Source organism: Zingiber officinale, chromosome 9B, assembly GCF_018446385.1.
Source record: "Zingiber officinale cultivar Zhangliang chromosome 9B, Zo_v1.1, whole genome shotgun sequence".
In the NCBI taxonomy this organism is placed as follows: domain Eukaryota; kingdom Viridiplantae; phylum Streptophyta; class Magnoliopsida; order Zingiberales; family Zingiberaceae; genus Zingiber; species Zingiber officinale.
In genome coordinates this window covers 95,989,295-96,014,944 of record NC_056003.1, presented here as the reverse complement: position 1 = coordinate 96,014,944, position 25,650 = coordinate 95,989,295, and the positions used below count along the sequence as shown (strand labels likewise).

At 47.0% G+C, this 25,650-nt stretch overlaps 2 protein-coding genes across 2 annotated transcripts; both read left to right on the top strand.

Annotated features, from left to right (window-relative positions):
- The first annotated feature begins 669 nt into the window (after positions 1–669).
- On the top strand, positions 670–2,010 carry LOC122023187 (probable NOT transcription complex subunit VIP2). Its single transcript, XM_042581270.1, has 4 exons — positions 670–708; positions 798–976; positions 1,071–1,352; positions 1,996–2,010. Exons 2-4 carry the CDS (start codon positions 881–883, stop codon positions 2,008–2,010), a joined length of 393 nt encoding a protein of 130 aa, XP_042437204.1. The 5' UTR covers positions 670–708; positions 798–880.
- A 14,669-nt stretch (positions 2,011–16,679) lies between these two features.
- LOC122025096 (mannose-specific lectin-like) lies at positions 16,680–17,420 on the top strand. Its single transcript, XM_042583856.1, has one exon. The coding sequence runs from the start codon at positions 16,710–16,712 to the stop codon at positions 17,208–17,210; it is 501 nt and encodes a 166-aa protein (XP_042439790.1). The 5' UTR covers positions 16,680–16,709; the 3' UTR covers positions 17,211–17,420.
- The last annotated feature ends 8,230 nt before the right edge of the window (positions 17,421–25,650 follow it).

Here is a 25,650-nt window from a genome sequence, read left to right as displayed (position 1 = left end):
TATTTTACTTAAAACTATTTTTCATGATCACTAGATTCTCCTTGGTATTATTCATGATTACCAGATAGATTTCATAAACATCGTACTAGGGTGTATACAGAGAAATCACTAGGGTATGTTCCAATTTAAGAAAGTTATCTATGCTGTCAAACAAATTTTTAGAGCATGGTTTAAGAAATCACAAGGTTACTAAATTGATAATCAAATCTTTATTGAGTACAACTTGACAAACTAAGCACCATCAATGTCTATGCTCCATTATGTTCTAGCTTGATGGAGAGAAGTAGAATAAATAGTTATAGACTTCAATATTCATCCCAAATTGCCTATCTGTTATTCTGTGTATGGGATTTGTATCTGATGTAATTTTACTCTTGGTATTAATAATATAATCCCTTATTCTTAGCTGAGTTTCAATTGTTAGAGATGAGTAGCTTTTGTTGTTTTGTGCATATGTTCAATACAGTTTATGTAAATACTAACTTGACGCGGTTGTTTCTTTCTTGTTGGTTAGCATACCAAGTTTGTTAGCACCTAGCCCATGCCCTGTGCTTTTACTAGTCTTGCTTTTGCTGATCAAATTACTGGGTCTCTTGGTACAGTCAACTCTTAATGGTTCAACATCTAATCTTGCGGACTCCTCAGGCCAACCCTATACCACATTGTTTTCTGGCTAGTCTGCGGCAGTGCCTAAGTTCCATCCTTCTGGTTAGACATTCCTACATAAACTTTATTAACATATTCATGTGAAATTTTGCTTGTATGTGGAATTTTGATTACGGTTTGTAAAAAAATAGGTGGTCTTCAAGGATTGCATAATATTCATGGAAGCTTCAACCTGCCGAATGTGCCTGGTTCGCTTGCATCCAGAGAGGCCGCAATGGGTGTTGTACCATCAGGTGGTGTTCAACAACCAGGAGGAAGCATTCCTAGTGGACGGTTCTCATCAAACAATCTTTTGGTTGCATTATCTCAGGTCTGGCATGAGTTTATTTCCACATTACTTCACTGCATCATATGGTCCTTTGAATGTGTTTTATAGTATTGATTTTGGATTTTTTTTCATGCAGATGCCTCATGGCTCTGGTATCACAAATAGAGGGGGTATTAATGTTGTTGGAAATCATGCTTTTAGTAGTAGTAATATTAATGGAGTCACTGGGTCAATAACTGGTATTTCCTCAAGTTCAGCTTCTAGGAATCGTAGTTCTGTTCCTAGTTTGGGAGTTTCTCCAGTATTGGGTAATGTAGGGCCAAGACTTACAAGCTCTGTAGGCAACATTGTTGGCAGTGGTAACATGGGAAGAAGCATCAGTTCTGGAGGATTATCTGTGCCTGGTTTAGCTTCACGGGTAAACTTAGCTACTATGCACAGAGCAAGAAGGATAACGTTGGCACCAGTAAGAAACACATTTGTGTACTATCTATTACCTTTTGATGTTGTAAGAAGAATAGTTATGTGTAATTTGTGGATACCGACTTGATGTGTACAATATCTATTATCTTTTTATGTTGTAAGAAGAATATTTATGTGTTGGTTATATGGATATTGACTTGGTGTGTTTAGATATATCGGTGCATTTTTATTTGTGATTTTGTTAGTGAATTAATAATATTAACTTAAATTTATGATTTGCTTGGTGATAATATTGGTTTTTCACTATTTCGGAAATCGAATTTGTGTAGTTAAACAATATTGATATTACATCGGTTTTCCACCGTTGCAAAACCGGTGTCATTAACTAATATTACATCGGTCGTATACCGCTGCCAAAACTGGTGTTATTAACATATAATATTACATCGGTTTTACACCCGATGTCGTTAAGTGATACTACACCGATTTTAACCCGATGTCTAAAATGGCAGACCTTTTACATCGCCTTCATAGACATCGGTTGAAAATGTAATAGACATCGGTGGAAAACCGATGTCTATGAGGGTTTTTGTTGTAGTGGTTATTCTTATTTGTAGTTGTGTATTAACCTTTTATAGATGAGTAAACAATAATATGAACGAAGTGAATTGCTATTCATCCCCTCTAGTAATGGATCCTGATGTAGTAATGATGAAGGGCCCCACCCCGACACCACGGTGGAGGTCAAGAGAGGTCAAAATCAAGACGGTCAATGAGTGGGAGGCATCGGCCGGTCAGGCAGATCATACTCCGAGTGGGGATTAAGCACCAAACCACCGTCTTCGACACAAGGAGTAATCAAACCGACACTCAAGGGATGACGCGTAGAAGCCGAGCCGAGTTGCTCCTCCACTCGGCCGAGCAGCAGATTCAACATCAGTCGAGCATGCAGACAATGGATTATCAGGCAAGCGGCCATCCCGCTCGGCCCGTGATGGACAACACTTGGATAGTGGACTTTCGGGTGAGCGGCCATCCCGCTTGGCCCGCGACGGATAACACTTGGACAGTGGACTTCTACCAAGCGGCTAGCCCGTTCGACCTGCGACGAACAACACTTGGATAATGGACTTCCGGCCGAGAGGCTAGCCCGCTCGGCCCGCAATGGATAACACTTGGACAGTGGAACTCCAGCCGAGGGGCTATCCCGCTCGGATCGACAACAGACAACATGTGGACGGCGAAATTTTGACCGAGCGGTCATTCCACTTGGCCAGGCAGAAAGCACAACTGGATATCTTGCGACATCCTTTTTGGAGCTAGTGTCGCTAACAGGCGGCATGGTCAAATAGAGGATCGTATGGCGGAAGCTTTCACTATCACTTTAGAAATATGCTAGGCCCGTTAAAGTACTATGTCAGGGGCACTTTACTGACACATCTTTTCAGGGAAAGCTTTTGAGAAGCGTGCACGTGTGCTACAGGAGCTCTATATAAAGGTAGGTCCAAGCATCGATAGAGGTATGCTTTACATGCGATTTCTACGGTTGTGCTACAGTTCTCGTCTCTTGCTTCGTCTTGCTTCGCCAGAGGCTGACATGAGTGTCGGAGGGTCATCGTCGGGGACCCCTTCCCTAGCTCAGCACTGATGCTGCTTGTGTTGCAGGCGGGAGCGAAGTCCACCGGAGGTCAGCAAGAGCGCCACGTCCCCAGCATTTATCTCTTCGACTTTCGGACAAGATTATATTTGGCGCCGTCTGTGGGAACATCACTTGAATCCGAGTCGAGAAGATTGAAGACGCTGGACGACTAACCACCATGATGCTCACTCAGGAGGAGTTGGAGATGCTCATGCAAGCACGAGCAGTAAATATAATGGAGCAACAACAACAACATGCGCTAGCCGATCGGCTAGCAATGCAGCCTACAACATCGGCGGTTGATAGGCGAGCGGGGCAAGAAGACTGAGTGGAGCAACTCTCCGTATGGGGGAAGAATTGAAGGTTGACTGACACCCAAGGGGAAGCTTGCCCGTGTCGATCCCCTTCCATCGAGCTCTGTTCCAAACCCCCTCGGAGATAGTCCAAGAGCATCAAGAGCGGGGATCATTTTCAGAGGATGCACCCGTTCGAGATGCGTAGAAAGGTAAAGTGTCTCAAAATGCCGCGTCTCCTGAACGGATTAACAGACAATTCTCAAAGGAGATCCTATAAGACCCTCTGCCCCAACACTACACCCCGTTGGCAATTGGGACGTACAATAGGTCGACTGACCCAGATGATCATCTAGATCGGTTCGACAATGAAGCTACGCTGCACCAGTACATGGACGGAGTGCTGTGCAGAGTCTTTCTCACGACTCTCTCCGGATCGGCGTAGCATAGGTTCCGAAGACTGCCAGACGGTTCAATACAAAGTTTCAAGGATTTCTGAGCCACATTCCAGCATCACTTCGCCAACAGCTGGTGCTACCAGAAGACAAGCGTCATCCTCTTCGTCCTGAAGCAAGGGCTCAAGGAAGCGCTCCGAGCATACATTCAGCGCTTCAATCAAGTGGCCATGGTATCTGTAAAATACTGAAAATTAGCGAATAATGATAAGGGATTTTTCCGAAATTTTTGGAAATTTTTCGGGAATTTTTCTGAGCTCGTATGGACAAGTTAACCGGGATAAAAATAGGGCCCCGGGAAGGCCTGTTTAGTCAACCCTGATTTAATGAGGAAAAGTTTATTTTCTTTTTATTTTTATTTTTCTTTTTCCTTGTTTTTCTCCCGCGTGCTTCCCTTTTTCTTCCCCTGCCGAACCCGACGCTTTGCCCTAAACCTCCTCGCGGCCTCCTTCTCCACACCAGCGGCGTCGATTCCACAGCCCTAGCGCCAGCGCCGCTGCTTTTCTTCTTCTCCACTTCTCATCTTCTCCGAGCCGATCTCCTCTTCCCACTGCTGCCAGCGACAGCAACCGCCTATGTACAGCGTCGCTCGTCCGTGTGTGCCGACGCCGAAGCCCTCTGCCTCTTAACCTCTGCCGCCGGCGACGCGAGGCCTCTTTTCCTCTCTTCTCCCAAGCGCCGACAGCCGTACCCTAGATCCACCGCCGGCCACAGGAACCCCGGAGCTGATCGCTCCTCTTCTCGCCGGCACCTGAGTACCACTGCCGGTGTTTCCCCTGTGCCCTAGCTTTCGGTTCACAGCCACTGCCCTTTCCTCGCACCCTCTGCCTTGTGCGCCGTTGCCCTTGTTGGAGTTGTGCTCTAGATTGCCGGAGGCCGAGAGCTGGAGTAAGTGACAGCGAGCAGTAGTAATCCGGCGATATGATTGAAGGTAAGGGCTTAGGGTTTGGTTTCCGAGTTTGTGCTATGTTTCTTGTCCTACCGTGAGCAGCCCTTGTATAGGGTGGAGGTTATGTTAACTAGGGATGGAGGTTTCTAATTGTAGATTCATTGTGCTGGTGGTGTTCAGGTTTCCAGCAGCAACTATTCCTTCCGGCAGCACTATCCCTAGTTGTGGATTAACATCTGTACTGTGAGAATTAAGGTAAGGTGTAGGGCATTTGATACATGCTTATCATGGTTGATCATGTTTTAGATTCATGTGTAATTGGATTTTAGGTTTTGGATTAATTAGAATCGATTGAGGAGTTAGGTGATCCAATTAGGGTTTATGATTGGATCTGGATTTATGTTAGCTTCTCGAGGATTTGATTTAGCTAATTAATTTGTATTTAATTAGCTAAATCTGTATATCATGTATTACAGGACTTTGATTCGAGACGGTGTTTCAACGAGGATTTATTCGGATACGATCTTCTCATTGGAGGCGGGTACCTCTTGACTTATCTTTTATGATATTGTCATTGGATATGCATAGTATTTTATAACTACATGCAATGAACATGTTTGCCTTTGGTATGTCACTGTTTGATATCCATAGTATGTTAGGTTTGTCACCTGTGATGTATCCATGCTTATATCTCGTGATTTATTACCATGAGTATCTTATTGCCATGAGTACTTTACTACCATGAGTACCTTAGTTTCTAGAGTGACATACCATGCTCTACTGAGGTTAGGACTAGGTTCTGGATTTTATTTCTGGCAGGTGTATCTAGATTATCTGATACTTAGGTTTTTATGCCATGACCGGCTTGTGTACCTCTATTTGTATATCACATATGATTCGTGTACCTAGACTTTGATTCTTTGATCTGTGTATATTGTTGGTACATATGTTATGGAAGGGAGATATGTTTAGGATCTAGGTTGTTATACCATAGAGGACCTGTATACCCTAGATCTGTGGATTTGACTCACTGATATTGTGGTACCCATATTATATATATGGATATGGTTATGTTGATCAGTTTATGACTATGCTTAGTGTCATGCATCATGATTGCATGCTGCGCGATTGTCGGCTCTACTATGGTTGAGCACATCGCCAGTTACATGATCGCACACACCACCACTCATGGATTAGTGGTATATCGAGACAGTGTGTGGCGGTTCTTGCTCCGTTAGTGTCGAGGACTCGCGTGGTAGCCGGCGATTCCGCTCTGTATTTGGCTCACCGGCATTTAGTGTAGCAACAGAGTAGCCGGCAGACGGTGGACTCTGTTTGGCTCCGTTGGTCGGTGACTCGGTAGCTGAGATACCTCCCGTCCATCGTGTCCGGGAGTTGAGAGCATTGAGCTCCCCATTTATGATTTGGGGTCACAGGGGAGTACTCCGACAGATCCCGCCCACTCGGTCACTCATCGGGAGCGGTGACATAGTGCACGGTTGTCATAGCCCTACCCACTCGGTCTCGCCATTTGTGTGTGAGAGGATCGACTGGCGTCGGGGTGACCAGACGCATCATTAGCATCATATGCATTGATGTATTTATATTATTGTGATTGTGTTTGCTGTTTGGTTGCTGCATTTTGGTTGGATGCATACCTTTGACTGCATACGGGATTATTGACACTTCGGTTTGACGACTCTTTTTGTCCGGATAGGAGTTCTGGTGAGTCTGACTTCCTCGCCATTACCTTTCGGTTTGTATATTCCTATATATGATTAGGAAGTCGTATTCCATGTTTGTTGCTGTTAGATATATCTTACTACTCATGTCCATTGGTATTCACGAGTTGTTGAACTCACCCCCGTTGACACTATCTTTTTCAGGTACCAGGTTATTTATGGTGTCGCTTGGAGCATCCTGTCTGCTGGTCCCCACGTCACATCAGAAGACTTATCGGTTTCACATATGTTTTGTTTGTTTTATGTATCAGTTTGTTTAGCTCTGTACTCTGGTTTTATTTTTGGAGTGTTGACGTTGTTATGTGGTATTTTGTATTTATGTTATTGGTTGTGTAAGTCTAGCCGGCTAGCAGTTTTGTGTTTTGGTTTTGGTACAGCCGAGTGGGCTGCTTTATTTTTAACTGCGTGGTTGTGTCGGCCAGAGGCTGAATTTGATATTAACTGTGTGGTGTTTGTTTTCTTTTATTGTTATTATTCCAGCCGCATGTGGCTGAGGTATATAGTGCTTGTAGAAAAGTTTCAGATTGTCCGCCGTACAGGGGAGATGCTGCCGAAATTTCTTCGGACAGAGACTCCTCTGGGGCGTGACAGTATCCCCTCGGTCTCGTTCGAGACAATGATAAACGCCTTCACCCAGGGGCTCGCCAAGAGATATTTCTTCCAGTCACGAAGACATCAATGTGGAAGAAGCACAGACGACTAGAAGAAAGGAGGCGCTAATCGAGAGTACGGCGCCGATTGAGAGTCGATCGACGAGCAGCCATTTGCCTTCCAAGGGGCCGAAGGCTAAAGGAGCACGACCGCACCTGGAGACCAGGGCACATTCCATACAGCATGTGGCATCCGGTTGTCCTAAGGCGTCGAAGGGAAAAGTATTAACTCTTATGTCTTGTTCATTCCACCAATCGATGACACACAACACAAGGGATTGCCGGGGACTGACACCAATTGTCAGCTAACTGACTCCAAGAGGATACCACCACCGATCACCTTCGCCCGATCGACGACCACGGCACAGATCCACTAAGTGTCGGGATGGCAGAAGGGCGCCCGAATGCCATCACCATCACCAACAGCGGAGGGAAGGCACTGATCCATCCCGGGTCCCAGCCGAGCGAGATAGACCATCCTCTCGAGAAGAAGAAAATAGGAATAATGCTTCCCGAGGGGAGATAGGCATGATAGTCGATGGACCGACCGGCGGCAACTCCAACCGAGCCAGGAAGTCATACGCTCGACGGCTGGAGATCTATGTTGTGGGGTGCAGCAAGGAGAAATCGATGGGCCTTAGATCAGCTTCTTCCCCAGCGATCTGGAGGGTGTCGAGATCCCTCATGATGATGCTTTGATCATCCGAGCGGTGATCGCCAACTACATCATTCACTAAGCGTCGGGATGGCAGAAGGGCGCCCGAATGCCATCGCCGTCACCATCACCAACAGCGGAGGGACGGCACTGATCCGTCCCGGGTCCCAGCCGAGCGAGATAGACCATCCTCCCGAGAAGAAGAAAATAAGAATAATGCTTCCCGAGGGGAGATAGGCATGATAGTCGATGGACCGACCGGCGGCAACTCCAACCGAGCCATGAAGTCATACGCTCGACGGTTGGAGATCTATGTTGTGGGGTGCAGCAAGGAGAAAGTCGATGGGCCTCAGATCAGCTTCTGCCCCAGCGATCTGGAGGGTGTCGAGATCCCTCATGATGATGCTTTGATCATCCGAGCGGTGATCGCCAACTACATTATTCACTGGACCTTCATCGACACAGGGAGTTCGATGAACATCATTTTCAAGAAGGCATTCGATCAGCTGCAGATTGAGTGGAGCGAGTTGTTGCCCATGGCGACACCGCTTTACGGATTCAGAGGCAAAGAAGTTTTGTCAATCGGCCAAGCAAGATTGGTCATCTCACTGGTAGAAGAGCCTTTAAGGAGGACCCGAACACCAACTTCATAGTGGTGGATGCACCGTCGGCCTACAACGTCATCTTGGGTCGATCGGCCCTCAACGAGTTCAGGGAGATCGTGTCAACTTACTGCCAGAAAATCAAGTTCCCATTGGACGACTAGGTTGGCGAAGTCAAAGGCGACCAACTGGCCGCTCGGCGTTGCTATATGGACATGGTCAAGACCGAGGCCAAAGCCGCTCGAAAGACTCCACGGCTAGAGGTAAATATTATCACTGAGAGGCCTCCTACTTTGGTATACGAGGAAAAGGAGGAGGTACAGATCCACCCTGGTCGGTCGGAAGTCACGACCTTCGTCGCTGCCGACCTGGGGGAGGAGAAGAAGGCAGAGCCGATCGTCTGCCTCAAACAGAATCATGATGTGTTCGCCTGGTCGACACATGAGCTGCCCGGCATCTCCCCGAGCATGGCTTAGCACGAGCTTCATGACCGATCAGACGCTCAGTCGTTCAAACAAAGGAAAAGGGATTTCAGCGCGGAGTAAAACATTATCATCCGGGCAGAGATAGAGAAGCTACTGGAGGCCGACCATATCAGGGAAGTCCAATTCTTGAGTTGCCTAGCTAATGTTGTGCTTGTCTCCAAGCCAGGCAACAAATGGCGGGTCTGCATTAACTTTCGCGATCTAAACAAGGCATGCCTGATGGACTTCTATCCGCTGCCCAGGATAGATCATATGGTGGACTCGACTGCAGGTTGTGAGCTTATCTGCTTGCTCGACTCATATCAAAGCTACCACCAAGTGTCGCTCGTTCGAGAAGACCAAGAGAAGGTCAGCTTCATTACGGCCGATGGGACATATTGCTACAATGTCATGTTGTTCGAACTCAAGAACGTCGGAGCCACCTACCAGAGGTTGATGAATAAGATGTTCCGCCGGCAGATCGACCGTAATATGGAGGTATACGTCGATGGCATATTGATTAAATCCCTCTGAGCTATTGACTTATGTGTAGATATCAACGAGACTTGTCGGACGTTGAGGGCGTATGGAATAAAGCTGAACCCAAACAAGTGTCTGTTTGGCACAAAGAGTGGCCGCTTCTTGAGCTACATAGTCACCGAGCGGAGCATCGAAGCCAATCCAAGCAAGGTTCAAGCTTTGCAAGACAAGCCTCTACCTCAGAACTTGAAGGAAGCTCAGAAGCTGACCAGTCGGATCACCGCACTATCCAGATTCATATCCAAGTCGTCCGATCAGAGCCTGCCATTCTTCAAGATACTACGTCGTGCTACAAAATTCCAATGGGACGTCGAGTGCGACCGAGCACTGGAGGAGCTGAAGGAGTGTTTGAACTCACTAACTATGTTAGCCAAGCTGGTTGTGGGTGAACCGCTCTAGATCTACTTGTCATCCAATGAGCATGCGATTGGGTTAGCTCTAGTTAGGCAGAGCAGCCAAGAGCAGTAGCCTGTGTATTTTCTGATCCATGTATTAAAAAATACTGAGTCCTGCTACACTGGTCTCGAAAAAATGGCTTTTGCATTAGTACTCGTCGCTCGGAGACTCCGCCCGTACTTCCTGGCACATTCAATAATTGTGATGACTAACAACGCTTTGGGGAGAGTCCTCCTCAATCCAAAGGTGTCTAGATGGCTGATCAAATGGATGACTGAGCTAAGCAAGTTCGACCTTTAGTATCAACCCCGAGTGACGATCAAAGCTCAAGCCTTGACAGATTTTGTCATAGAAGTCCAGAATGACGAACCGGAAGCAACATGGAAGATATACGTGGATGGCTAGTCCACTCGGCAGGGTAGCAGAATCGACGTATTGCTTATCTCACCGCGGGAGGACTAGATGCAGCTGTCCGTTCGGCTGGACTATCATGCCACTAATAACAAAGCAGAGTTTGAGGCGCTGATGGCCGGCCTACAAACAGCTCGGCACGTGGGAGCAGTTAAAGTCCTTATCCACTCGGACTCCCAATTCGTCGTTGAGCAGCTATCCGAGACATTTGAAATAAGCAACATAAGGCTGAGGCTCTATGCAGAGGCTTTTGAGAAGTTAAAGACCAACTTCCAAGAGGTCGTCATACAGAAGATCCGCCGATCAGAGAACCAGGTAGCAGACGAGTTAGTGAAACTAGCTAGTTCATTGACACCGATCGTCATAGGTCAGCTGATCGAGCAAGTCTCACTTGTGGCGCACATCGATCGGATGGAGGGGACAACCTTCAAAACGACTAAAGAACTGTCGTAACAGAGTTCTTGTGGTCGGGATCCACATCGACTGATCCGAAGGAAGCCCGTTTATTAAAGAAGAGGATCAGGCAGTTCACCTTGATCGGCAACCAGCTTTCCAGGAGAGCCTTCTCCAGGCCCCTCCTCAAGTGCATCGGATCAGAAGGCATCGAGTACATCCTGAAAGAGGTGCACCAAGGTTCTTGCGGAGGTCATCCGGACGATTGAGCAATAGCTCAAAAGATACTCCTTGCTGGATATTTCTGGCCGACCCTCCAAGAGGAGGCTGCTCGGATGGTGGCCACCTGTTTGTCCTGCCAGAAGTATCACAACATGTCACACCGACCGGTCGAGAAAATGAAAGCATCCACTGTATCATGCCCGTTCGACCAAAGGGGCATGGACATCGTCGGGCCCTTCCCCATGGCGATCGGTCAGCGGAAGTTTCTACTCGTTGCGATGGACTACTTCTCCAAATGGGTAGAAGTCGAGTTGCTGGCAAGGATCATCGAGCAGATGGTCATCAAATTTATCTGGAAAAATATTATTTGTCGGTTTGGAATCCCACGCCGACTCGTGTCCGACAACGGAAGACAATTTACAAGTCGGGAGGTTAGAGAATGGTGTGAAGGTTATGACATCCAATAAGCCTTCACCTCAATGTCCTACCCTTAAGGCAAGGGTCAAACTGAAGTCGCCAATCAGGAGATCCTCAGAGTCTTACGCGCCCGGCTCGACCACATGGGAGGTAGCTGGGTCGATGAGCTGTCCAGTGTGTTGTGGGCTCTCCGCACAACTCTGAAGGAGGTGACCGGCGTAACCCCATTCTAGTTGGTCTACTACAGCGAAGCAGTGGTCCCCGGTCGGAGTGGAGTCCGATCGGGTGCAGCTCTATAATGAAGGGAACGACAAACGGAAGCACATGGAGCTCGACTTGGTGGACGAAGCATGGGCAAAAGCCGTAGTTTGGCTATAGGCGTACGGACAACAAATGAAACAGAACTACAACCGGAGGGTGATCCCAAGGTCATTCCAAGTCGGCGATCTCATCAGGAAGAAGGTGAAGCTGGTCGGCGACATTGCCAAGCTCGAGGCACCATGGGCCAAACCGTTCAAGGTCGTATAGAAGCTCCATTTGGGCACCTACTATCTGGAGGACGAAGAGGGAAGGCAGCTCGAAAGGCCATGGAGCATGAACCATCTTCAACCCTACAGGGATGGATGAGAGGTGCGCAAGTGAATACTATGTACTGTATTTCTTGTATGTCTCTCGAGTGCAGGGCAGAATTCGAATAAAAAAGTAAAAGCCTCCTCAAGTACATCATTCTCAGTGGTCGAGCGGCGACCTTAAACCTAGGTGTACATCGAGATCACATTAAACCGTTGAGCAGCAATGTTAAATGCGAGTCTCCACCAAACCGTCAAGCGGCAACGTAAAACGCGAGTCTCCAACAAACCGTCAAGTAGCGACGTTAAATGCGAGTCTTCCTCAAATCGTCGAGCAATGACGTTAAACTCTTGTCCCCGTCTACGGTCGAGCGGTAACCTTAAACGTGTGTCTCCACCAGCGATTGAGCAGCGACCTTAAACCCGAGATCATATCTAACCGTCGAGTGGCAACGTTAAATGCAAGTCTCCACCAAAACATCTAGCGGTGATGTTAAACACGAGTCTCTACCAAATCATCGAGCGGCGACGTTAAACTTTTGTCTCCGTCTGTGGGCGAGCGATGACCTTAAACTTGAGTCTCGCGCCTTCTGCACCAACGGTCAATCGACGACCTTAAAAGCATGGCTCAATAAGAAGGCGAGCATCGGCTACTCAAAGGCCAAGTCTTCAAAATATAATGACCGTCCAACACCACTCTTCAGAGCGCCCCCTTAACCGATCGGCGGTGCGTAAAATTCGTGCATCGCTGAAGTCAAAATGGACCGATAGGCTAGGTGGACTAATTGCGGGCGATCAGAGTCAAAGAGCCATGAGTTCAAAACTCAGAAAAAAGAGTCGAAAAAACATGCAAGGAAACAAAGCTCATCCGAACGGACGAACATTCATTAAAATTTGGGGATTACAATCTACAGGCAACGCGACTATAAGCTTGTCTCGACTGATGATGTTGCTGGTCAGAGCAACTGGTAAGTGGCCTCCCTCGTGGAGTTGATTGATCGTCCCGTCGATCGCCAAGTCAAACAGTCGGAGGACTCGATCGGTGACTTTGTCACAGAAGATGTCCGAGCGGATGTAGGCTTGCTTCCTGACCTCAAACCTACTTAACTTAACCTCCTGATAGGTCTTCAGGGCTGCCTGGGAGGCCTCCAGCTCATCCTTGGTAGTGGCAATTTGGCCGCGAAGGGTCGCTTATTCGGCCAAGCGGTTGTGCCGCTCGACGACCAGGAAGTCTTCAGCTTCCTTCAGCTTTAGGGCTAGGGCCCATGCCCCCTTATTCTTCTCATCGAGGTCGACAATGGCTCGGTTATTCTGCACGTTCATTGACTAGATCTTATTGTCGAAGGTGGTAACTTGTTTATTAAGCCACTCCAACATGGTAGGTTCCCCGGCGCTCTTGGCTCGTTTGGCCTCAAGCAATTTGTTGCTCTTCTCTAGAGCAGCTTGAAGTTTGGCCACCTCAGCAACCGTTTGTTCCTGAGCGACGGAGGGTTGGCTGCTTGACACCTTCAGCTGCTTCATCTCCTCCTCCAAAAAGATGAGCCTCTGCCACATAGTCAGACTCTCCACCCAATACTGCGAATAGGAAACATCAGCGTTGATCGGGAGCGAGTTACGCAAATGAAAAGGTGGAACTTACCCCAGTGGACATCTTGGATGTGGTTGTCTGCGAGCACACCTGGGGGCATCATTGTCGCGCGGGCTCGAGCGTCCTCCCAGATCTTTATGAGCGGCCCTTGAATGTGAATTTGGTACTCAGGGGCCAGCGACTCAGCCCTCGACTCGCGGTACTCTTCGATCGGCAAATGGAGGATCGCCGTGTTGTGTCGCTGCCCGCTCGGGGCTGACTGCGCAGAGATCGTTTGACCGAACGTGCAGGACGCAGACGCTAGACGGATGCCAGACTTTTTAACCTTTGAGGGCTTCGAAGGTGGTGGCAGGTAGGCCACTAGTGGGACGGCGAGGGTCCCCTACGGCAGCTCGACTAGAGAAGGCGTCCGATCAGACGAGGTACCCGCTGCAATCTTTGGGAGGGTCAAAGTCGTGACCCACTCGGCAGACCATGCCCCCGAAGTGGCAGAGCATGGTGAAGGAGCTGCTCGACGCCTTTTGCATCGGTTCAGTGGTACGTCGGAGGAGACTGAGCCAAAAGGCTCCACAGCTGGCGTGATGGGGGCATTGCTAGGATGGAGGCTGTGACACCACGACCGCTTCTCCACTCGGCGCATGGCTGGCCTCACCTACGCTCAACAGGATGGGCCTTGCATCGCTCTCATACTGGGGCTCTTCATGAGAGCCGACCGGCTACAAGCCGCAGCTCACCAACTCTTCAACAGCAACCGCATTGATCGTGACGTCCTTGAGCTTCACCTTGCCAGTCACATGTGCCCGCATTATGACTTCAGCTGCAAGAAGGGAGGAGAAATCATTTAGCATCAAAGAAAAAGTTAAAAGGAACTTCATACCTAGGTTGGTCGGTAACCGGGTACGGATCAGACTTAGACCGAAGATATACAAGACGCCCTCTAGCAACAGCTTATGGATGTCATATTTCTGACCGTATAGCATGGAGGCTACGTTCAGGTAGTCCGATCGGCTCTTGTAGCTTTTTAGAGGAGGCTGAGGCGCCACTTCATGCTGCCAGCTGGTCAGGAAGTCCGGCCGCTCGGGAGGCGCATGAAAAAAAAAATACTCTTTCCAGTGCTTGTTGGAGGTCGGCATCTTGTCGAAAAAAATCAAACCGACTCATGACTGGAAGAGAAAGGTCCCCGGATCGGACAGTTTAGGGTAATAAAAATAATGGAAGATCCGGGGGGTCAGAGGGATGTCGTACAGACGAAACAAAACAACGACGCCGCACAACAGTCTGAAGGAGATCGAAACAAGTTGAGAAAGGGGAATACGAAAATATTTACAAACTGCTGAAATGAAGGGATGTACAGAAAACCGTAGACCGACGATAAATTAGTCTCGGAAGAAACAGATGTAGCCGGTCGATGGAAAGTTGGACCGATCAGATGAAGAAGGTAGAATGATCTGGTGATTGGAAGGAATTTCAAAAATATCTCTCAAGCTCTCAGCGTCGCCCCCATCAAACCTAGAATCCATGGACGTGTACAAGAGTCCAGGGATAGAGGCGGACGGTTGTGAAGAGCTTGCCATCGTAAAAACAGACGAAAAGGGGAAATGCAATCGAAAAAGGGGAAGAGCTACTAGAAGGTCACCGGAACAAAGAGAAAGGCCAAAAAAGAATGGAGGCAGAAGAGATGGGAAGAAAGCTTACGGAAAAAAGGGGTCACCGGGAAAGCAGTTGTCGAAGAAGAGGCACGGAGGATTGCTGGAGAGGATTGCACAAGAACACGAAGAGACGGTCGTCGAAGGCCTTCGAACTTGAAGTGTGCGAAGGCAGCGATGCAACGGGCTTATAAGGCCCGGGCTCGGCCGACTAGAGTCGTTCCATCTAGGTCGGGGAAACCCAAGCCAAGATTTCACCGTTGAATTCGAACCATCAAACATCACATCACACATGTCACGTCAGGCATGCGACAGCAACGGACATGACATGTGGCGCGCCACCACGGGTCGACATTTAATGATGGCGTGGAAGCGCGTTCAGCCTTAATACGTAGGGATTTGCACGATTTCCAAAGAAATTTGGGTGACGTCAGCCAAATCGCCCTCGCCTAGCTATGTCCTAGAAAACAACCTCAAGTGCGGGGACCTGTTATGCAGATCGGCCTGAGGGAGCTCACCTATAGCTAAACGACAAATTGCAACATGCTGATCGACGAGGAACAGTCTCGTCCCGATCGGAGACCATACCGTGTCGACGACTGATCGAGGAGAAACCTACTCGAACAATTGTCCAGTCAGTTGGACTACAACTTCTTTCGACTAGACTTAATAGGGAGGCTTGTAATGCGGTAATGATGAAGGCCCCCACCTCGGCGCCACGGTGGAAGTCAAGAGAAGTCAAAGTCAAGATGGTCAATGGGTGGAAAGCATCGACCGGTCTGGCAAATCATACTCCGAGCGGGAATTAAGCATCAACCCACTATTGGACTCCGTGGGTGTTTTGATGTGATCAACCAAGTTAGGTTAGACCTTGTTTGTTATTTAATTTGATCCATGTGTCTAACTATGTAGGAACTTAGGAGCGCAGGAAGTCGAGCGGAAGACACAACTAGCGAGACGGACAGCACAGAAAGAGAGCCGACGGGCTCGATGTGTCCGAAGGATGAAAAAATTATGGAAGAATATATCGATGGACGAAAAAAACATGCACCGTCATCGTGCGCGCTGCACAAATACACATGTCCCGTATTATTTACCTAATCCGAATCCGATCACGTGCCAATCCAAAAATTATCGTCTTACACGCCATTTCGCATATATCAGTGACTCAATAGGATAGACGGTCGAGATCGATCGATCACGTGGAAAATATCATAGGGATGAGTTACAATTAATTTGACGGATCCACTGCAATTTAGATTTGATGGCTCACACTTCTCAACGAATAAAGTATTTGGAAATTTAAGCACGACTATGGCTTATTGTCCACCAAAAAAGGAGGCAGATAAGTTCGTGCCTCGATGAAACATTTATTTATGCCTTTTTTTTTTCATGCACCACATTTATTTACGAACCAACAGAAATAAAAAAATATTTTTGGAAAAAGATGGCATCTTGAAATTAAAAAATGACACGTTCTCAAATTAAATTAAGAGTAAATCTTGTTGGCCAGAATCTGGCTAGTTAGATATCTCTATCTCCTAATTAAAATACATACATGGACATGCATATAATTAATGTGGTCATATGAAATTACTAAAATACCCATGTATATGTATATATGTATATATTCTAGCTGGTCAAATTCTGACCATTTAACAATACCCTTAAATTAAATTAAATAACAACGTATATCCTGGTCTATAAGTAGATGGGAGTTGCATGATACTCTAAACAAGCAATCACTCGACCGAAGTGAGTGATATATTCGTAGTATAACCATGGCTTCCCTTGTCATGCTCTGTGTTACTGTCCTGCTCGGCCTCCTCCTGCCTTTCTCGGTGGCCGACAGCGTACTCAACGGTGGCGGCACGCTGTACAGCGGCCAATCCCTCAACCAAGGCGCCTACACCTTCGTCATGCAGCCCGACTGCAACCTGGTGCTGTACGACAGCGGCCTGGCCGTGTGGTCCTCCGGCACCTACAACCAAGGCTACAACTGCGTCCTGCGCATGCAGACCGACGGCAACCTCGTCATCTACAGCAACGGCAACGACGCTATTTGGGCGAGCGGCACCAGCGGCCCGGAGGGCAACTTCATCCTCGTCCTGCAGAGCGACCGTAACGTCGTCATCTACAGCTGCCCTATATGGGCCACCGGCACCAACACCGCCAATTCCAAAGGCGTCGTGATCGTCAACAGGGGCCACAACGATACTAGTAGCATCACGGCGGCGGATGAACCCACGAACAGGAAGATCGCCATGGTGACTAAGAATTAATTAGTTACGTTGGTAGATGCACGACGAACCATTCATGCATGAATGGATCGCTTTTAAATAACAAAAGAATAAAATGAACGATAGGCGAGGCGAGGCATAAATAATTAATTAATTAGCTATATGTGTGGTAGCCTCGTTTTGTTCAGCTTAATTAGCTTGTTTTCTGCCACCTGCGTGGATGTTGAACTTGAGCAGTGTTAATTTTAAGAACTAGAATGAGTCTTTACTTGCTCGTTGACAAAAAGACAAAAGATAAATGATTTGAATCTAGCGGTGACCTTAAATGCGAGTCTCTACTAAATCGTCGAGCGACGACGTTAAACTTTTGTCTTCTTCAATGGGCGAGCGACGACCTTAAACTTGAGTCTCGCGCCTTCTGCACCAACGGTCAACCGACGACCTTAAAAGCATGGCTCAATAAGAAGGCGAGCATCGGCTACTCATAGGCCAAGTCTTCAAAATATAATGACCGTCCAACACCGCTCTTCGAAGCATCCCTTTGACTGATAGGTGGTGCGTAGAATTAGTGCATCGCTGAAGTCAAAATGGACCGATCGGCTAGGTGGACTAATTGCGGGCGATCAAAGTCAAAGAGCCACGAGTTCAAAACTAAAAAAAGAGTCAAAAAAACATGCAAGAAAACAAAGCTCGTCCAAATGGACAAACATTCATTAAAATTTGGGGATTACAATCTATAGGGCTCTGCCTCACTCAAGATAATCTAGGGCATCATCGGGCAACGCGGCTATAAGTTTGTCTCGACTGATGACGTTGCTTGTCAGAGCAACTGGTAAGTGGCCTCCCTCGTGGAGTTGATTGATCGTCCCCGTCGATCGCCAAGTCAAACAGTCGGAGGACTCGATCGGTGACTTTGTCACAGAAGGTGTACGAGCGGATGTAGGCTTGCTTCCTGACCTCAAACCTACTTGACTCGACATCCTGATAGGTCTTCAGGGTCGCCTGGGAGGCCTCCAGCTCATCCTTTGCAGTGACAATTTGGCCGCCAAGGGGCGCTTCTTCGGCCGAGCGGCTGTGCCGCTCGACGACCAGGAAGTCTTCAGCTTCCTTCAGCTTCTGGGCTAGGGCCCAGACCTCCTTATTCTTCTCATCGAGGTCGACGATGGCTCGGTTATTCTGCACGTTCGTTGACTAGATCTTATTGTCGAAGGTGGTGACTTATTTATTTAGCCACTCCAACATGGTAGGTTGCCCAGAGCTCTTGGCCTGTTTGGCCTCAAGCAATTTGTCGCTCTTCTCTAGAGCAGCTTGAAGTCTGGCCACCTCAGCAATCGTTTGTTCCTGAGCGGCAGAGGGTTGGCCACTTGACACCTTCAGCTGCTTCATCTCCTCCTCCAAAAAAGTGAGCCTATGGCACATAGTCAGGCTCTCCACCCAATACTGTGAATAGGAAACATCAACACTGATCGGGAGCGAGTTACGCAAATGAAAAGGTGGAACTTACCCCAGTGGACATCTGGATGTGGTTGTTTGCGAGCACACCTGGGGGCATCATTGCCGCGCGGGCTCAAGCATCCTCCCAGATCTTTGTGAGCGGCCCTTGAATGTGAATTTGGTACTCAGGGGCCCACGACTCAGCGCTCGACTCGTGGTACTCTTCGATCGGCAAATGGAGGATCGCCGTGTTGTGTTGCTGCTCGCTCAGGGCTGACTGCGCAGAGGTCGTCTGACCGAACGTGCGGGACGCGGACGCTGGACGAATTCCAGACTTCTTAACCTTTGAGGGCTTCGAAGGTGGTGGCAGGTAGGCCACTGGTGGGACAGCGAGGGTCCCCTGCGGCAGCTCGACTAGAGAAGGCGTCTGATCAGACAAGGTGGCTGCTGCAATCTCTGGGAGGGTCAAAGTCTTGACCCGCTCGGCAGACCGTGCCCCCAAAGTGGCAGAGCGTGGTGAAGGAGCTGCTTGACACCTTTTGCATCGGTTCAGTGGACGTCGAAGGAGACTGAGCCAAAAGGCTCCTCAGCTGGCGTGATGGGGGCATTGCTGGGATGGAGGCTGTGACGCCACGGCCCTTCTCCGCTCAGCGCGTGGCTGGCCTCACCTATGCTCAACAGGATGGGCGTTGCATCGCTCTCATACTGGGACTCTTCATGAGAGCCGGCCGGCTACAGGCCGCAGCTCGCCAACTCTTCAACAGCAACCGCATTGATTGTGGCATCCTTGAGCTTCACCTTGCCAGTCACATGTGCCTGCATTATGACTTCGGCTGCAAGAAGGGAGGAGAAATCAGTTAGCATCAAAGAAAAAGTTAAAAGGAACTTCATACCTAGGCTGGTCGGTAGCCGGGTGCGGATCGGACTTAGGCTGAAGATATACAAGACGCCCTCCAGCAGCAGCTTATGGATGTCGTATTTCTGACCGAATAGCATGGAGGCTACTTTCAGGTAGTCCGATCGGCTCTTGTAGCATTTCAGAGGAGGTTGAGGCGCCACTTCAAGCTGCCAGCTGGTCGGGAAGTCCGGCCGCTCAGGAGGCGCATGAAGAAAAAATACTCTTTCCAGTGCTTGTTGGATGTCGGCATCTTGTCAAAAAAAATCAAACCGACTCATGATCGGAAGAGAAAGGTCCTCGGATCGGACAATTTAGGGTAATAAAAATAATGAAAGATCTGGAGGGTTAGAGGGATGTCGTGCAGACGAAACAAAACAACGACGCCACACAACAGTTGGAAGGAGTTCAGAACAAGTTGAGAAAGGGGAATATGAAAATATTTACAAACTGCTGAAATGAACGGATGTACAGAAAACCGTAGACCGGCGATAAATTAGTCTCGGAAGAAACAGATGTAGCCGGTCGACGGAGAGTTGGATCGATCGGATGAAGAAGGTAGAATGATCTGGTGATTGGAAGGAATTTCAAAAATATCTCTCAAGCTCTCAGCATCACCCCCATCAAATCTATACTCCATTGACGTGTACTAGAGTCCAGGGATAGAGGCGGACAGTTGTGAAGAGCTTGCCATCGTAAAAACAGATGAAAAGGGTAAATGCAATCGAAAAAGGGGAAGAGCTACTAGAAGCTCGCCGAAACGAAGAGAAAGGCCAAAAAAGAATGGAGGCAGAAGAGATGGGAAGAAAGCTTACGAGAAAAAGGGGTCACCAGGAAAGCAGTTGTCGAAGAAGAGGCGCGGAGGATTGCCGGAGAGGATTGCACAAGAACACGAAGAGACAGTCGTCGGATGCCTTCGAATGCGAAGTGTGCGAAGGCAACGACGCAACGGGCTTATAAGGCCCGAGCTCGACCGACTAGAGTCGTTCCATATAGGTCGCGGAAACCCAAGCCAAGATCTCACCGTTGAATTCGAACCATCAAACTTCACATCACGCCTGTCACGTCAAGCATGCGACAGCAGCGGGGCGTGACATGTGGCGCGCCACCACGGGTCAACATTTAATGATGGCGTGGAAGCGCGTTCAACCTTAATGCGTATGGATTTGCACGATTCCCAAAGAAATCTGGGTGACGTCAGCCGAATCGCGCTCGCCTATCTATGTCCTAGAAAACAACCTCAAATGTGGGGACCTGTTATGCAGATCGGCCCGAGGGAGCTCACCTATAGCTAAACGACGAATTGCAACAAGCTGATCGACAAGGAGCAGTCTCTGTAGGATCGAAAAGAATTTAGATATCTCCACAATTGCATGATATTGTCCACTTTGGGCCTAATCCCTCATGGCTTTGCTCTTGGGCTCTCCCCAAAAGGCCTCATGCCAATGAAGATATCTTTTTCTCTTATAAACCCATGATCTTTCCCATGTGTTTCCAATATGGGACTATGTTTGCAACCTTGCAACCCCAACAATCCTCCCCTCAAACAAAGGACCATAGGCTTCCCACGTCTGATCCTTGACCCACCAGGTCTTCCTGCCTCTCGGTCCACCCGACCTACTAGGACTTCCTTGCCTAGTCGCAACTAGGACTTCCTGCCTGGTATCTGGTCCTCTTGATCCGAACATAGGAGGCCCCACTTTCTTTGTTCGAGGTCAATATTGTACCCACATGGCTCAATCAGACCATAGCTCTTGTGCACAGTCGGCGGTTAAACCTTCTGGCAGTCCGGGCTCTGATACCACTTGTAGGATCGAAAAGAATTTAGATATCTCCACAATGGCATGATATTGTCCACTTTGGGCCTAGACCCTCATGGCTTTGCTCTTGGGCTCTAAGTCGACTCCTACTCGAAGGCCCGCGATCCTTGATCGCTTCCGGTGGGCAACAACTATAAGCTCGTTAAAATATTACAATTATGAGTACAAATAAAAGCTATCAAAAATTATACCGACAACAAGAAATGCTAATTCTGAAGCTTTGGGTCGTCGGGCACTTGTAGTAGCACTTCGGAGCGTCTTTTGGAGCAGCGTGTTGATGAAAGATCACTTAGAATTCATTATTGCTTTGAACTGCACCTCAACCCTCCTTTTATATGCGGTTCCGGGCGCCTGGATCCCTTCCGGGCGCCTGGAGTGTGACGTGGCCAACCAACCAGGATGCTCCACGTGGCGAAGACGTGCAGGGGATAGAATTTGGTCCCGGACGCCCGGACCTGTTCCGGGCGCCCTGATCCATCCCAGGTGCCCGGACAGCCTTTTTCCAGCAGGTTCCTCACCTGCAAACAAAGGTTAGTCCGAGCAAAATACCCTGCAAGACAGTGTTAGAATCTGATAAAACACACTAAGTAATAATTGACAGTCTTCGGACTGTCCGAGTCTAACTTTGGATTTCCATCCGGAAACCCTAGGCCGACCCGACGCCTACTGTTCCCTCTGCGGGGAACGCGTCCTCACCTACTCCACTCAGGAGATTTACCTGTTGTCAGTCGATCCTCCAGATCGACTGGACTTTTGCTCAGCACTCGATGCTTCCGGACTTTCTGCTGGACATCCGCTTCCCCGGCTAGTCCAGTCTTTCACCTGGTTCGCGACACCAGGACTTTTCACCTAGGGTTACCACCCCCTAGGACTTTTGCCTGAAGCCATCGACCTGCCAAGACTTTACGCATAGGGTTACCACCCCCTATGACCTAGGGTTACCGCCCCCTAGGGTTTTCCCTTTGCCTAACCGCAGCTAGGACTTTCCTGAAATCCTCAAGTAGACTTGTTAGACTAAAACACATCTTAACTTTGAATTCTTTACCGTTATCAAAACACGAGTTCGATCGTCGGATACTTCCCGCACCAACAATCTCCCCCTTTTTGATTATGGCAACACGAATTCGAAGTTAAGTAAACAAGCGAATAGATAGTCATTTTAAACACAGGCAAAATTTGCTAAGTATAGATGAACAAGGTAACTAAAGTAAATTTTGCCCTATATACTCCCCCTTAACTTTGGCTCCCCCTTAACTTTTGCTCCCCCTTAATTTTTAACTTGAATTTTATGTTTACATTTTTGCTACTCTCCCCCTTTGCCATAACTCAAAAAATGGGCAATGTATAAAGAGTTGAACATGATTAAAGCAATATTCAACAGAGTTTGGAGGTTAAGGTCAATTGGAATTTAAGTTTTTAGGACAAGATTATTCATTTAAGTTCAGTTGGTCCTTAAGTCCAAGCACAAGTCATGTTTATATATTAGGTATCAGAGCCATAGAGAACAAAACATTTTTGAAAAAGAAATTGAGTATCTTTTGCAAACTGTCTAACCTTTAGTTACTTACTGATTGTCTATAGGACAATAGATTTTACTAGGTTAGTCAAGTTAAGTTATTTGGGTCCAGATAGACTTGACTAGAGCTGGAGAACTTTAACTTGATTAATGTTTATTGCATATTTAACGCCCAGACTCATATTGATGCACAGATATAAGAATTCTTGAGTCCAGGCTATACCCTATGCATCTCACGCCATTCTATGTTTTTCAATCACAATCAAGGTAAACCTAGGTGTTTTGTGAGATGCTCTGGCTTAATTCTAGGGGAACATGATATCTAGGGGGAAATCCTAGACTAAACCCAACTTTTGAAAGTCTAGCAAAGTGGGGATTTTGGGAAATCAGTTTTGCCTAGAAGTTATAAAAAAATGTGACTAAAAGACTAATTTAGTCAATCAAGCCTGAAGTGAAATCGTCCATTAGACTAAAAAGTCGACATAGATAAAAGAGTCATAATAGAGCTGCTACAAGCTGTACTAGAGTCATAATAGAGCAACAGTAGGAGCTACTGAGATGATGAGGGAGGTGGTCCGGAACCCAGCGACCGGAGTAGTGTCAGGATCTCAGTGTGATGAGCCCGGTCGTCCTCTCGTAGATCTCGGCGCAAGTCGGAGAGCTCCTGTCGTCTCGTCGTAAGTCGGAGACCTCCTGTCGGACCTCTCGTCGAAGATCGGAGACCTCTCGTCGCATGGACTGATGAAACTCGGAGTTCTCGTGCTGGAGACTCGACATAGCCCTCTCTAGTCCGGAAACTCGATCAGCGAGAGTGCGGGGAGCTGGGTGTGGTGCTCGAGGTGGTGGTGGGGCAGGAGCAGCCTCCTCAGGAAATAGTGCCAACATGAACTCATCATGCTCTGCCTCCTCCGCCTGCTGGTGCTGTGCCCCCTACGCCAGGACATGGTACCCTCATCGTCTATATGGATATTTGCTAGGGAAAAGTTCCTAGCTCCTATGATGTCAAACTCGGTCATGTAGCGGATGTCACCTCTGGTGACATCAATGTGTAATGAGGACATGTAAGCTGTCAGAATATGACAATAAGGCATATGTACTCGTCTGCTGGTCACGTATCCAGCTACATAAATAATAGTGGAAAAGATGTGAAGACTGATGTCTATGTCTAACCTCTGACACAGGGCATAGAGCAGGAAGGAGTGAAATGGACGCATCACCGCAATGTCGTGAGTGGTTAGCGGTAGAATACAAAGTACTAGAACCCTATAAAGGGCGTAGTCCTGAATTCTAAGGTTAAGTGACCTAAACTGGGTCTCAGTGGGATCACGCTGGTCCTCAAAGAAGGACGAATAGATCGTATCGAGGGTAATATGTGAGTAGGGATCTCCAAAAGGTAGCTCCCTAGGAGGATAGCATAAAAAGGTGCAGGGTGACTCTCGTAACCCTAGAAACTCACGAATGGTGGTGGGAGATAATGTGATATCCATGCCAGCTGCCCTAGTGGTATAGGAGTAGTCGTCTACTTTCACTAGGTTGTTGTAAAATTCGGCACATAAACTTATGTTTACTGCGCTGGTGCACTCAACTAGGTTTCGCAGCCTATAGTGGTTTATAGTCTCGGAGACTGGAATACAAGAGCGTAAAAAGAATGATCTGTCTATACATTTGGTTCTAATGGCCATGTAATTTGTTGGCATAAACTTAATCCTAAGTTCGTCGGTGGGAAACTTAGGGTCAATGCTAGGGGTAGAGGGCCCAGCACCAGACTTAGTCCGCTTCCTAAATTTCAAACTAATATTATACTGAGAAATAAACAAGCATTATAAGAAATAAAGTTTAGGAGGGGGTTAGACATTTTACCGAGGAGTCATTGATAGAAATTTTAGAACTGACGACCTCGGTTGAGTCACGACTCCGTATTAACCGCGAAAATTTTAAATTTTGAAAGTCTTCACAGGTAAGCCAAGAAGCTTTAAGGAAAACTTGGGTGCAAGGGTAGGGGACGCCTCCTGCCCCCTATATATAAGGGAGTCCGGGCGCCCGGGGTCGTGTGAGGCGGGGCGCCCGGGATTGCTGCGGGCGCCCGGGGTCTAAATACTGGGGGCGCCCGCCCCCGGTTTTTGACCTTGGTATATATATAATTATTATTTTTATTATTATTATTAATGTTTTAATTAACTTAAAGATGCTTAAGTAAACTTGATTCTTAAACATGTTTAATTAAGAATTAATTCAAATTTTGAAATTGAGTTTAAAATAATTTTGAAAATGAGTTTAAAATAATTTGGAAATTTAAGTTTTTTAAAATAATTTTGAAATTTAAGTTTAAAATAATTTTGAAATTTAAGTTTAAAATAATTTTGAAATTTAAGTTTTTTTAAAATAATTTTGAAATTTAAAAATAAGTTTGAAATTTAAGTTTTTAAAATAAGTTTGAAATTTAAGTTTTTAAAATAAGTTTGAAATTTAAGTTTAAAATAATTTTGAAATTTAAGTTTTTTTTTTTAAAATAATTTTAAGTTTAAAATAATTTTGAAATTTAAGTTTAAAATAATTTTGAAATTTAAGTTTTTAAAATAAGTTTGAAATTTAAGTTTTTAAAATAAGTTTGAAATTTAAGTTTAAAATAATTTTGAAATTTAAGTTTTTTAAAATAATTTTGAAATTTAAGTTTAAAATAATTTTGAAATTTAAGTTTAAAATAAGTTTGAAATTTAAGTTTTTAAAATAAGTTTGAAATTTAAGTTTTTAAAATAAGTTTGAAATTTAAGTTTAAAATAATTTTGAAATTTAAGTTTTTTTTTAAAATAATTTTAA